Source organism: Gambusia affinis, linkage group LG17, assembly GCF_019740435.1.
Source record: "Gambusia affinis linkage group LG17, SWU_Gaff_1.0, whole genome shotgun sequence".
NCBI lineage: Eukaryota > Metazoa > Chordata > Actinopteri > Cyprinodontiformes > Poeciliidae > Gambusia > Gambusia affinis.
Window position 1 is genome coordinate 2314140 of NC_057884.1, and position 14732 is coordinate 2328871.

General features: G+C 40.8%; 1 protein-coding gene across 2 annotated transcripts in view; it reads left to right on the forward strand.

Annotated features, from left to right (window-relative positions):
- The first annotated feature begins 1116 nt into the window (after positions 1 to 1116).
- LOC122847234 (unconventional myosin-XVIIIb-like) overlaps positions 1117 to 14732 on the forward strand; it is a 46920-nt gene continuing 33304 nt past the window's right edge. Inside the window, exons 1-11 of one of the 2 annotated variants that reach the window (XM_044144728.1) lie at positions 1117 to 1309; positions 3987 to 4131; positions 6601 to 6753; positions 8226 to 8609; positions 9414 to 9477; positions 10875 to 10987; positions 11897 to 12064; positions 12289 to 12499; positions 13232 to 13374; positions 13475 to 13575; positions 13878 to 13941. In XM_044144728.1, the coding sequence (XP_044000663.1) occupies positions 4093 to 4131; positions 6601 to 6753; positions 8226 to 8609; positions 9414 to 9477; positions 10875 to 10987; positions 11897 to 12064; positions 12289 to 12499; positions 13232 to 13374; positions 13475 to 13575; positions 13878 to 13941 (1440 nt within the window). In that variant the 5' untranslated portion in view covers positions 1117 to 1309; positions 3987 to 4092. The remainder of the gene's footprint in view (positions 1310 to 3986; positions 4132 to 6600; positions 6754 to 8225; positions 8610 to 9413; positions 9478 to 10874; positions 10988 to 11896; positions 12065 to 12288; positions 12500 to 13231; positions 13375 to 13474; positions 13576 to 13877; positions 13942 to 14732) is intronic. The other variant, XM_044144729.1, reaches the window with a different exon arrangement.

Here is a 14732-nt window from a genome sequence, read left to right on the forward strand (position 1 = left end):
ACCTAATTATTCTATTCAGGTTTGGTGCAGCAGAGGAACATCTGAAAGTTGCAGGACTGGAGTTTGAGACCCCTGCCTTAAACCGAACCGAGACTGAGATTTTTTATGCAGTCTAGAATTCACTGTTCTTTAGTTTGATTACACATTCACACCTCCACAAATGAACCGGACTTTCTAAATAAACGGATTGGAGGCGGATTAAAGCAGACTCAACAGGGCTGGTGTGAGTTCACCCTTAAACAGCTACACCTCTTGTTGCAGTTAGCTGTGCTGCAGTGCTAACAATAGGACAGGCTTAGTTTGCTTATCTGGTAAAATAGTTTTTACAACAAGCAGCAGGATCTCTGTCTGTGGAAGACTACAAATAACACGCAACTCAACAGTCAACCGCAAAGAAAGCTTCTCTCTTTTCTGAAATCTGTTTGGTGAACAAATAAGAAATCACAAAGGGAAGCAAACGTCACAGTAAACGTGCTGGAAACATTAACGGCAGAAAAAATAGCGACTCATATGAAATCCCATCCTGTGATAACCGGTTCGACCGGCTCCTGTTGTAATAACTGTGATCAGTGGGGGGTTTCTTTCTGCTCGTTTTTTCTCCTCCTCCCAGAAATCAGCAGGCTCCTCCTCCCATCCCTCCCCCTCCCCCACCTGTAGCTGTCAGTCACAGCAGACAGCTGATGAGTTGCAGATCTGCACATGTGCGGGTGTGTCCTGTCAGGGACCCGCCGGGCGGCCATCATTCCCCTTCCATCAGGTGACCTGTCAGCCTCTGTCACATCATGCAGCAGAACTCACAGGTTCTGTCTCTAAAGCCGGTCAGGTGGGACGGAGGGGTTGATATTGACTCTCTGTGTGGTCGATTGGTCATATTTTCTTTGGACCTCCTCACCTAAGACACAAATGTTTAAATAATTAATGCAGACAATAAGAAGTGACTTTTCTAGGCAGTTTGTTTCCCTAAATCATGTTTTCCTGAGGATCCAGGTCAGCCAGTTGTCCAAACAGGGTTGTGTCCCCTTCCTCCAACCCGCCCAGCGCCTGCTGGTATTTATAGAGTGTCCTGCCAGCCGTTGTGTGCTGCTTCTTTAAGTGTGTGTTGCTCTATTTCTGGTTCTATTGCTACATGCCCCCCTCGTTCAGTCATACCCAGTGTAAGTCTCTGGTGGTGTCTGTGTGAGAGCAGGACGGTTTTTTCTTTGGCCCTCCCCGGATCCGCCGCCGGCCTTCTGGATCTCTGAGAAGCTTCTTCAGAAGGTTTCCAGCCCCGCGTTCCCCCTGCCTGCCCGGTGTTCACACACAGCTGGAGGTAAAGACATTTTTGAGTTTTATGGAGAGAAAGAGAGATGGACGTTAAAACCTGGGGCTGGAATTTTCATCCAGGAGTCGGTCCAGAGCGTGGTTCTGGGGTCAGCTGCCGCGGCCCTGCAGTGTTAGCTGACTGTTCAGGGTGAGAGAAAAAAACTGACTGAAGCCACTAGATTTGGATTTGAAATGGGAAATAAGAAAGAAAATTTCCAGATCAGGGGTCTGCAGCACGGCTCCGGACCCACAAGTGGTTCTTTGGACATTCCACCATTACTGTTAATAACTTTGGCTAAAGAAAAAATAATAATTTTTTTATATTTTTAACTTTATTTTTAACAACAAACGTAGGTTTTTAGTTTTGCAGTTTACACATGCAATATTTGCACTGGATTTCTACAAAGAATGACACTAAAACAGTCAGTGATATGTTTCTAGATAGGATTTTTACGTTACGGGTCACTGGAAGTAGAAAAGAAAAAATAGAGTACATTTCTGCCAAAAAACTTCTAGACAAAAGAACGCCAAAACGTTTTACGATTTTCTTGTTATTTTTTAAAGAAAATTTCGAAAATTAATCTAAAAATTTCACACAAATGTTTGACTTTTGGAACTCAGAAATGTCCTTGTTTTTTTGTTGTTGATTTTGGTGAAACATATTCCCTGTTAAAAAAACCCCAAAACCAGTACATTTTTTTAAAGAAGTACTCCCTCACCTTAATGTGCCGCTGTAGATTTTCTCTTCATTAGGTTGGAATCTTTTAATTTATCACATCATTTTCTGTCCCACTGAAAACAAGATCCATCTTTGTTTTTTTTTTTTGGCTACATTTTTATCTTTATCTTTATTCTAAATCCTAATAGAAATAAATGGCAGCTCTTTAAAATGACAAAAATTTCCTACAGTCTATATTTTTCTGAGAGCCGTCTTGTCAAAAAGACGTTCAACATTAGCGCCTGTAGTTTTTAGCCATCCTGACAGTAACAGTGGCTCTCCTGGAAACACTGAGATTTACTGCTGAGTTGCATAAACTAGTCATTCATTCACTGGTTTATAATTAACTTGCAGCTCAGTGAGCAACTTTGATGTAGAAACCTGCCACGTTTATTTCAATTTCATTCAAAAATACTTTATTTATGCCAAAGGGAAATAAAATGTCAAAATTCATATAGTGTTCCTGTGGATGGTCATGCTGTGTTCAGGATGGCTGTCCTGTAGCAGTCAGTATTGCAACACACCTGAAGAGACCTCTGACTGAAGACACTGTTCAGTCTGTCAAGACATGCTAGCAGCTCAGTATCCAGGCAACTAAGACACTTTTTCACCTCAGCATGTCCTCCATGACACCATCAGTGGCTAGCTAGCATTGCTAATCCACCGCTTCTGTTTGAGCCTCTGATATGTTGAAATGGGAGTTTCTGAGCAGAGTAGAAACACTGCAGCAGCTCAGTGGAAGTTTTCCAAGCGTCGCTGCTGCTCTCCACTTCTCTTTTCTGGACAAATAACTTGATAGCTTGAGTGAAGATTTATCAGAGAAAATGTCTTTGCTGACTTTTACTGCCTGCAGAACTTGTCTCTCCTCTGGATGGTTTTTTTCTCAGATGGTAGCGGCTCCTTCGCTGGTCTTTGTGTCGCAGGGCTAAGTCCAAAAGTCCCATAGTTTGCAATTTAAAAATGACAAACTTTGGGTTTGGTGAATTTTTTATAAATAATAGCTCTCTTTCCTGCTGTAGAAACATATTATATCACTGTGAGTCTGTTAGAAAGTGAAGAAATCCTCTGAACTGTTTAATTTGAACAAGCAGCTCATTTAAGTACTTAAAATGAGCTAAAACAGATTAGATGTTAGCTTTCTACTGCTCTGATTCAAAAATTCTTTAGTGTTAATGGTTAGACACAGTTAGCCGTGCTGAGTGTAACTAATGGGACAAAGTAAAGGGTTTTAGTTAATAAATATGTAATCTGGCAGTGAGTGAAGGTACCTTGTGGATAATAACAAAGGTTTAGTTAGCTGTGTTGTTTTTCAGTATTTCTGAGATCTGTTGCTGAGACAACATGTGTATTTTAGTTTAATTAGTTTTACTTGTAAATAATGCATTCTCTTTTCTTGCTAATAATTTTTAAATATTTTTTGCTTTCTGTACTTTTGCTACATGACATTTTGATTTATACATCATTTTTATGACAACTGAAGGTAACAGAGTGACTTCATTCTGCTACAAAGTGATTCTATGTGGCTGGAAAACACACAACACTGGCCCTTTAAGTACGGTGGAGGATCAATGATGCTCTGGGCTTCGTTCTCTCCCAAACACCTCATTGATTGTGACCCTTCCTACATTACTTGACATTATGAATAACTAAACAGATTTTTTGCGGGTTTTTCAGTTTGATAACGATTGATCGATCGATCGATTGATTTTCTGTGTTTTGGAAAAACTGGAAGGAAAAAGGAGAGAAACAGAAGACGACGAAGCAAAAAGAAGTTGCAACTTAATTTAGCAAATAAAGAGAAAATGAGAAAATGGTTTCTTCAAAAAAAAAAAAAAAAAAAAATCAAGACTGAAACCTCTCAGCCATATCAAACCGAATCCCAGTGATGGGTGCGTTTGTTTCGTAGATCAGCTCCTCTCTGACTGCACAACTTCCCTCCTTTTTAACTGCTTCTTTCCAATGATAGGTTGTCTCACACACACACACCACCACTGGCTGACCTCACCGTGACCCCTCCTCCCCACGACCACCGCCACCCCCCCCTGAGCCCCGCCCTCCTCCTCGGAGCAACCATGGCATTGTCTTCCCGCTTAAAGCTGTGGGAGCAGAAGGGAGGTGCAGGAGGGCTGCATGCTGTGTTGATTCTAGTCCCTGTCTATGCGTGTGTGTGTGCATGTGTGTGATGAAGTATTGATTACACAGTCAGTGGTAGTTTGTGTTCTGATCCTGAGTCACTGTGGCATGTCATTGTGCAGTTCCAGTGATTTAGTCATCCTGCATGTATCAGGCGGCCATTTATAGAGTTTTATCTCTGTCAGGAGGGTTTGGACCAGGCGCTCAGGGTTGCCAGATCTGACGGACAGTTTCCAGCCCAAACAGAGAGTAGAACCCGACCAACTCCACAAGACCCGGCCCAAACCTCAAGCTTTAGTAGAGCTCATGTTATCCATCCATTCACCTTTTTAAATTGAATTTCTACTCAGTGTAACATTGTTTTTAAATGTGTATCTGCATCAACTGCCTGAACCGGCAAACTAAATTTAGGCTGTGCTTAAACAGCTGTCAAGAGCCCACCTAGAATCGTACTGAGGGCCACAAATGGCCCCTGCTCCTCACTTTGGACACACCCTACATATTACCTGTACTTTTAGATTAAGTTAAAAACAGGAACTAGCTGACTTCTTTTTTTCCCTTAGTTTAACGTTGCTAATGTCCTTCAGTGTAGAAGATAATAGTTTTATATAGAAGTTTGACTGGATGGAATGAAGTTCCTAATCATGTGTGTGTGTTTGTGTGTGTGTATAGACACATGATCATTTTACAGAATGTAGAAACAATAATCACAACTGGTTTTGTCAAGGGAAAGTGTAAATATATTTAGTTTTGTTCAAGGCTAGTAAATATCTTTTCTGTTATGTAGATTTAAATCTGTGGGAATTCTGCAGCTGACAGGGATCTTAAATAAAAACGAATAAAATCTGCATTTATTCCAAAATTTCCTTTGGACGCTTTCCCTAAAGCTAAATTTAGAGCAGCATCTACAAGAGAGTGCTTAAAAAACATTTCATCAGGCTGGTGGAGCTCTGACATACCGGTCAGCCAAACCGTTTGTCTGCAGGCTGCTGGTCACTCAGAGTGCCGGGCTGGCAGGTCCACAGGCTGGGGCCTTGAAGATGTTTTCTAGGAGTCACAGAGAAAAACAAAACGTTTAGGTGTGACATGCGGCATCTTTTGGTGTTGATCCCATTTCACACGGGGCCAGTAATGGTCCATATTTCATCTTGATTGTCATCAACCTTCTGTGTTTTTGAAGTATTTTGGCTAAAGTTAGAGCAGAATTTAGACAAAGCTTATTAAATATTTTAATAACATATTTATATGACAAACAGAAATAATAGAAAAAAAACCCCAACTCAAACATTTCAAAACAAATGAAGCTAAAATATTGATCTTATCATATTTTAGCCAGTATGGATCCGATAACAGCTTGGTATTGATCTGCTCGCCTCACATGCTGGTGAACTCCCAGTGACTTTCAATAACTTTGGCTGAAAGTGATAAAGAACCAAAGAATGATTTTAAATTTAGATATAACAACAAATCTACATTTTGGCTTCTTTTCTTTTTTTCCCCACTTATTTTATTGAATTTCCACAACACATTGACACCAAAGGTACCAGTAAAATGTTCTAGATCATTTTTTAAAATTATTATTTCAATACTGGAAACTTAATGTAAAAATAATAAGAGAAAAAAAACAACATAATTTTCCACAAATAAAACCTTGAGATGATGAATCAAGCCTCTTTTTCTTTATTTCAAACTAGAAAAAAGAGGGAAAAAATGCTTCTATTTCAAGATTAAAACAATTTTTCAGTAGCATATCTTTTTCTTTTTCAAAAATATTATTTCATGCAACTTGAAACAAGATTGATTTGCTGATTCCTGTTAGATAAATACCGTCATATTGAATTAGACTTGGAGACTAAAAGACAGTTCTATATGCGGTTTCATATTTCTGTCGTATTTTATTGTTTTTGAATGTTTTTATGTTTCATTTGAGATTTTTCGAATGTTTTCCAGTTCTAGAGTTAAGTTTTCTTTGCTAAATTAAAGTTGAGAGAGTAAACCTGCGTAATTATATCATTATTTTTAGTATGTAGTGTCGTTTATCGGAATAGTTTCTGGGTCACGTTGTTACGGTGACGGGCCTGGTCACCAAGAAAAGACTGTGGAAAAAATTGATGGAAGTAATTAAATATGTGTGACGCGTCGGATCTGAAAAATGCAACAGCTAATACTTTGGATCAATAACTCCTGCTTCCCTCGCCTATAAAAATATGAACGGTGTGTTTTTCCACTGATCTGAGCTTAGATCTTCTTCCAACATTGACGTCTATCTCAGCCGTTAGTTTAGGCAGGAGGCCAAGTCTTGGTAGGTGTGCGGATATTTCTTTGTTGCCTGTTTGATGGCTTTCTGTCCAACATTGCATGAATGCACCTCATCTGATGAAGCTTCCAGCATGCACCGCACAATGACTTCCTGTTTTTTGTGGTTCCTCGAATTCCTAAAACTCCAGATAAAGGAGGAGAACAAGCCGGCGGCCGCCACCATCCCTCCACCGCCGCTGTCCGTCCTGCCTGGAGGCATCCTGAAGCAGCTGGTCAGAGACTCGGAGAAGGAGACCAAACATAAGGAGCCAGAGGTCAAAGAGGTCAAAGAGGAGAGAACAGTAAGTCGATGACTACATGGACTTCAGTTAGTTAACGCTCCCTCAAAATACTCAAATATAACAGACTTAACAGCATTAAACACATTTATTTATTTGCTATTTATTATTTTGTATGCTGAGTTTTTTGGGTTTATTGGTTTAGAAAATCTGAGATCGTAATAAAGTAAAACTTCTGTTTCTACCAGCAGGTAAAGAAAAGGGAAAACAACTGGACTGAATTCACAGCATGCCGATTGGTAGACTGCAAAAGTGGGCGGGGCTTTATGAGCTGAACTGTAAACCATCGGAAATCAACTACTTATTGTCATTTGCAGATTTCACATGAGGCGTTCCTCAAGGCTCCGTTCTCAGACCACTGAACTCCTCCAGTCCACTTCAAGTTCTGATCATACTGAGTCCCAGAATGAGAGGCTTTCAGTGTCTCTGTTGGTCACTGTGACTTTACACTAATAATCACTTCTACTTTCTGAATAGGGGTTTGTGTGTCCGTCACAACGTTCTGCAGCTTAATGGAGGAAACCTGAGGGTCTGGTTCTTCCACTGTGACTCTTAATCCCATTGACTGAAGATGATGAAGAACCAGTTAATGTTTTTCAATGCAGATATAATAACAACTGCAGGTTTTTAGAGTTAATTCCTGGTCGGTTATGGAGTCATTGGACTGAATTTTTCTCATCAGAAGATGATTTATAGATGTTGCTGTCTTTAGGACTGTGATTTTTCTTTATATTATTTTCCACAAATATCAACATCAAACTGGAAAAAAATAAAAATAAAAATCTTGTGTAAAATGTTTTGTTTTTTTTTACAAAGTTTTATGTTTTTCTTATTTTCAAACCTAAAAATGGAGTTAAAACAGTGCCTCCTTCAAAACGATAACATTTCTGTAGCAGATGTATTTTGTCCAAAATGTCTCAAATTCAAATTCAAAACTACTTTATGAATCCCAAAGGCAAATTAAATGTTGTTGTAACTTGTTAATTCTTCAAAGAGTTATTGTAGGTTGTATTGGCCTGAAACATCTCTCCTGACATTCGTGGCTCTAAATTTCAGTTTCATGGACTGAGGGGGAAAAATGGCTCTCAGGATTGTAAATGTTGCAGGTTGCTGCATTAAACTCACATAGGGGGGAAATTGCAGAGCATTTGTGAAACCTGGCAGTATTTATGAACTACTGATAATGGTTATTACTAATACAGCCTTCATTCTTGTCAAATAAGAACAAAAATGTAAAAAATAAATAAATAAATAAAATCAATAAAAAACACCCACATGTTGCATAACTTTAAGTGCAATCACAGGAGTTTTTGAAGTTGGATTTTCCTGCCTCATTCTTTATGTGGTGTGTTTCAGTCCATTTAATGCATTTGTTTCTGTAAAGCACCTTGATGTGCCTCGTGTCTGACTAAATTCCTTGATGCCTTGAGGTTTTGTTTCTGCATCATCGTCTCTTCATTTCTCTCCTCGTTCAGCCGCACAAACTGAGCGACAACCTGGTGCAGCAGTTCCTGGTCCCGGATCAGACTCCTCCAATCCTGGAGGCCGAGATGGCTCTGCGGGCCGAGCAGGTCAACAACAGCAAGCAGAAACGGTCCGACTCTGTCCAGTCGGACGGCGGCCTGCCATCCCGGCGCCACATAATGACTCCGGACTCCGACGGCCAGACGGTCTCACCGGAGCCCCCGAAGCAAAACCAGAGACAGGAAAAGAAGCAAGAAGTGGTGGGCAGGAAGAAGCTGCAGCCCGAGCCGGACAAGAAGAGGACAGACGACAGGAAGCTGGAGGAAACCAACCAGAACGGGATTGAGGAGCGACAGGAACCAGAGGGGAGGCAAGCTGACGCAACCGTGACGGAGGTGCGTCTGTTCATGACGTCGAATATTTTCTCCTTTGATTTACTGGTGGAGGCGCCATCACTACTGAGCTAAAGGCCAACCAGAGGGAGGTGTTCAAATCTTTTGAACCAAGGGCCAAAATCCCAGAGCTTTAAAGTCCTCAAGGGCCAAAATCAACTTTTTCCTCTGCAAGTATGATTGCAAATAATAATAAAATTGTGAATTATTTTTACTTTAACTGCACATGAATAAATCAAGCAATGAACATCAGTATGACATTTGCCTTGCAGCTTTTTCACTTTTTGGGCCAGTTGTTATTAGTTTTTTGTTTGTTGGTCTTTGAAATGCTTCTAGCTGATTTGTCTGTTAAAACCTTCACTGTGTTCAGTTGAGCGTAATGAATGGCTGCACACCAGTGTGTTTCTCAGTAAATAGCCGCTGGATGTTTGTGGCATGAACTTCTACAAAGTAAAATTAAAAGCCTAATAAAAGGGGGGAGGATGTTGTTCACTTACATTACACAATGTGTCTTCTCATATCAGGCTGTTACATGATGACCCTTTGAAGTTGGACGTTCTGAGATGGATTTGAAATCTTTTGTGCGTCTCTCTGGAATCCGTTTATTTAGTTCATTATTGTTGAAAAACACACAAACGCCCCAGTGCCTTGAAGCTTTGTAGAAAAGATAGTGAAGAACAAGAAAGTTCTTCCAAAGAAGATTGCTACATGAAAAAAAGAGAAAGAAATGAGATGAATGGCTTTGATCTATGTGTTTTAGTTTTTCGCGATTTGACCTGTTTGTTGTTTTGCTGTCTGTCTTGTCAGGTGAGGGACGTGTGGTACGAGGTCGGACCTGTGTGGTTCGTCCACAAGGACGGCTTCACCCGGGGTGAGTGAAGAACACACAGTGGCCACACTTACACTACAATCACAGGACTGGCGCAAAGAAAAAAAGCCAGATTGGAAAGTAACTTCAGCAGATCCACAACAGAAGATGTTTCCTGTCATTATTTAGTTCATAAAACTACAGATTAAAAGGCAGAGCTGGGAAAACAAAGTGCAACAGTAACTCTCAGTAGTCTTTTTCTGTCTGATTGTGTCAGTCTCTATAGCATAGCTGGAGGGACTTTAGTCTGACACTTGTTCATAAATCTGATTTAATTTCCTCCGTGACCGCAGCACGGCCAAACTCCAGCTCTGTGTTGACACCAAACGCTTCCAAACTGTTCAGTCTTCTTATCGTACTGTCAGAAACTTTTACATTTAGCAAACCAACTGCCTGGACAAAGACAGTGAAAGTCAAAATGTAGTTGCGTCTTGACCACACTTACACCTGAGGAGATGTCAGTGAAGCCTCTCGACTCTTCATCCATGTTGATGTACAGCAGGTCGCTTCATGATTCCCAGTCGTCTTTAATCAGGGAATGAGACCTGAGCTCTGAGCATTGAGTTCATGTGATGGAACCAGGGACCTAAAAGCCCTCAACAGTCTGATACAGGAGACTGGTTCTGTTCTGGGGATCACTGTAGAACCTCTGGAGATGACAATGCAAGAAGGATTCTTCATAAAACCAAGACACGTACAGACGACCCTGACCATGCTCTTCTAAGACAGAGTGTCTTCAGTCAGAGGCTTCTTCAGTTTTGCTGTAACACAGACCTCTGCAGGAGTTCCTTCCTGTCCACAGCTGTCAGCATCACTTTAAAGAATCTTGAGTTAAAGAGTTACAGCAGCATTTCATTTCCTTTTGGGATCAATGAATAGTTTTTTTTTTTTTTTTGAGTAGAATTAAAGTGAATTGTGTTTTTATTTAGACCAATAAATTAAAAATTAATTCATTATCATTTATTTGGTAATTTGTAAAAAAAAAAAAAAAAAAAAAAAAAAAAAAGGTGACAACCACCAAGCTTCTAAAGCATCTTTTAAAAATACTTTCAGTCTGTCAGTGACAGTTTTAATGAGCGGATCATGCAGCTGAGCTGCGTTAGCCGGTGTGTGTAAACACACTGCAGCTCTGCAGCGACGTGATCTGGGATTAGGAACATCCTCTGTTAATCCACACGCAGTCTGCAGTCGGCCAGCAGTGGCTGGATGTCCTGCTGTCGATTAGTTCCAGCTGCTTTCCTCCAGCCACTGCACCGATCCAGTTAGAGCCCGGCAGCCCTGACCTCTGACCTCCACCGCTACTGGGCAGAAAGCAAAGGATCTGGATGGGAAGCTCAACCTGAGGATGAATAAGGAGGCGAGGATCTTTTTTAAAAGATCCTCACTTCTTGTCTTTCCAGCCACTCAGCTGAAGCCGGATGAAGGAACGCCTGACCTCCCGTCGGGTCGGGTCAGAGTCCGGCTGGAGACGGACGGCTCGCTCCACGACGTCACAGAGTTTGAAGTTGAAAAGGTGACTGCTTTTCTTTTTTTTTTTTACTTACAAAGATTAATAACAGCAATAATAATATGCATTAGAGCTGCAACTAGCAATTATTTTAGCAATCGATTATTCTGGTGGTTAATCGAATTATCACATTGAGAAAAGATCTGCAGATTTTTCTATTTTTCTTTTTTAAATAAGGAGATCAACATTTCATTGCCTAAAATGCAATAACAATTTTGCTGTTTGTGAAATTGAACTAAGTGCAGCTAAAACTCCCACCTGAGGAATTTTTGGGTAAAACATTTATTTTTATTTTTGCATTCAGAGGGTTTTTTTTTTTTTTTTTACCTTAAATGCAGATTACATATACAAAAAATAATCTAAATAGTTGATCAGAATTAGGAAGCTGTGAAATGACCAAGAAAGCTCCAAAAATGAGGAACAGCTTCAATAACAAACCGTTGTTATTGAAAGTATTTTGAATAATAATGTGACAAAGCACAACTTGAACTCTTGTAACCCTGAGTGAGGCGGGGTTAGGATAGAAGTAGATGTTAAGTAAGCTTAAGTACATTTTGTAAAAGCACAAACGTTTTAGGAAAATCTTTTTGCTTGAAAACATCCTCATGTTGGTTCGGTGCTCAAATTAAAATGAGTTCATTTTGAATTTCAAACAGATTCACATTCGGTTCCCATGATCCATATTTACATAACTACTGGGTGGAAAAGTAGGCAGAGGTATAAATGTATTTCCTCCTGCCCCATTTCTTTAATGTTTCCCTTTTTGCACATTATTCTTTATTTAAAGAAAAAAATATATATACATATACACATACTTATGAAAGAGAAAAAATAAATGATTTGGCAGGTTGTTGTTTTTTTTTTTTTTATATTATTTCTGCACCCGTATAACTTTGCGGCTCTCTGCCTCCCCAGTGTAACCCGTCAGAGCTGGACGTGTGTGAGGATCTGAGCGACCTGCAGTGTGTGAATGAAAGCGGCGTCCTGCACACACTGACCAGTCGATCCAAAGCCAGCATGCCCCTCACTCATTCTGGACCCAACCTGGTCAGCCTGTGGCCCCCGCTGCAGACCCCCAGCAAGGTGAGCTCCTACACACTTTCACAACGATGTTCCCTCATCAAAAACATACCTGGAGTGTTGCTTTGATTCTTTCATGCATGTTTGAGGAATCCTTTAATCTCCTGTGGGAACCATTCAGCTGTGGGGAACTCCTGGGTGGACCTAGCTCCGCCTTCAAGGCAACAAAAAATCCCACAAACCTTCTCTTTTCATGCAGTTTTTCTCCTGGGTTCTTTTTGCCGCAGACCCTGAAGACGCGGCGGGGGGAGTGTGTGTGGGACGCGCCCCCTGCTCTGGACGCACTGGTCAAGCGGGTGTATCTGTCCCTGGTGGGAACCCGGAGGGACCACAGTGTGTGCGCGTTGGGACGCAGCGGCACGGGGAAGACCACCACCTGCCAGGCGTTCACACACACTCTGCTGAAACGGGCCGGAGCGGCCGGACCCAACGTCAGCGGTGAGCACTACAAGAACAGAACCAAACACATCCCACAGTCAGCTGCAACACTGACTGTTACAGCTGACTGAAATGAATGAGACAAGGAAAAGATGAAACTGACAAAACATTTTTGTTAACTGAAGTAAAAACAGTAATTAATGTGGAAAAAGTGTAACTAACTGGAACTACATTGTGTGTTTATTAAACTACCTAAAACATATTGGTAGTTTAATAATAGATTTCCTTTGTTTTTGTGCTTATAAAACTTAATATTAGTCTTTTCAGCTGATGAGAAATATGAAATATATCCCCCCTCCCCCCCACATACACACCAGCAGTTTACATCAGCTGTCTATACATTGCAGTCCTCCATTCTCCTCTTGGTGGCGCTAACGCTGGACTGCAACATGGTGACAACACCAGTTGGGAGAAAACTCCAGTCAGCTGTTCAACAACAATTGAATATATAATTTTGAAAATGGTCTCAGTACTCAATCATTGTAAACATAATCACAGTACAATACTTTGACCTTTTTGAATTCTGCACCTAAAAATGAACAAAAGTATGAAAAAAGTAAAACTACTAAAAACTGAACAATATTTAACCAATAATTAGTAGTTAAAACTAGCATGCACACTAATTCAAATGAACTGAATTAGAGAAACAAAAAGTCACAGTGAAATCAAACTAACCTATAAAAAGCCCAGCTGTGCTCCGGCCGTCCTTCATCCTCAGTATTTGTCCCACAGTGGAGCGTTTGAGCGCCATGTTCTCCATCCTGAGGTCCTTCGGCTGTGTGAGCTCCCCGCACAGCGACGCCTCGTCTCGGTTCGCCACGGTCTTCTCTCTGGACTTTAACCACGCCGGCCAGGTCTCTGCCGGACACCTGCAGGTACGCACCACACACACACACACACACACACGGACGCACGGATTAGCAGTGAAACACGGTGAAGCTGATTCCTCCTGCTGTGCGGCTCTCCGGTACACAGACCATGATGCTGGATAAATGGACAGTGTGTCAGAAAACTCCAGGAGAAAGCAACTTCCTGGTCTTCTCCCAGATGCTGGCGGGACTCAGCTCAGAAATGAGGTAATGTTTGAAATCAACGCAGCTTTTCAATGGCATGTGCTCATAGGAAGAGTTTTAGTTCTCAAAGTTATATTTTCTGCTATAGATTCTGTCAGTTTCTCATTTAACTTAACCAATTATGTTAGTCATTTAATCTGAATAAAATTTTCTGTTTTAAAAACTTCTTTATTTATCCCAAAGAGAAATGAGATCTTGTGGTTACTCATATCACCCAAGTATTTTCAGACAGTCGTTGCCGATGCTGATGCTGTGGGCAGGAAGTGTCGCCCGTAGCGACTAACTTCCTGTTTCTTGCTCCCCAGGACAGAACTGCAGCTGCACCAGCTCCCTGATTCCAACTCTTTTGGGATCCTTCATCCCACCAAGGTACAGAAAGAGCAGCTGCAGTGTGTGCATCAGTGTGTTAGCTGACGGGTGAGATGAGCCGGCGTCGAGAAGATGGCACGCGTTTATCACGTGACCATGAATTCAGCAGATTTCCTTTTGATTGGGAATTTGCATGTGGAATTGTGATTTTGTGTTTTACGTAAGAAAAAAAACGTTTTCAGCATACCAAAGTACATGTTTTACATTTCAGCCACACATTTTTCCAGATCTACAAATGCATACCTTACGTGTTGATGGTTTGCCAGCTTGTTGCATCATTTTGCTAAAGATTCGATGGAATTGATAAGATAGGTCAGTTTTTCCAAAATCAGCTTGAATGTTTTTTTCCATCATTTTCCTACTTTCCTCTCCTCCGTCGGTTTCTGCTGTTTGCATTTTGAAACCTGGTTTCCATGCGCCACCATGAAATGCAAATACTTACAGCACACAGGCCGTGATCTGAGTTGATCTATATGTTTATAATAGATGCTTTACGGTTGTTGGTTTTAATCCAGACATAGAAAGGAAAAGAAATTTAAAGGACCAGTATTATGTAAAATAGACAATTTTAAGCTTTATATCATGCTGTAATGTTACATGAGGAAACATTAATGAGTGTTGCTTTTATTCTTTGCTACAGGTTTGAGGAATGCTTTAATCTCCCATGGCAACCACTGGTTGTGCCTAACAACAATTAATAACAAAATTAATTTGATTTTTATTGGATTAAATAAAATCATAAATATTATCTCAAGCAACTCTGTAGGTGTTCCACAGGACCTACCTTTGGA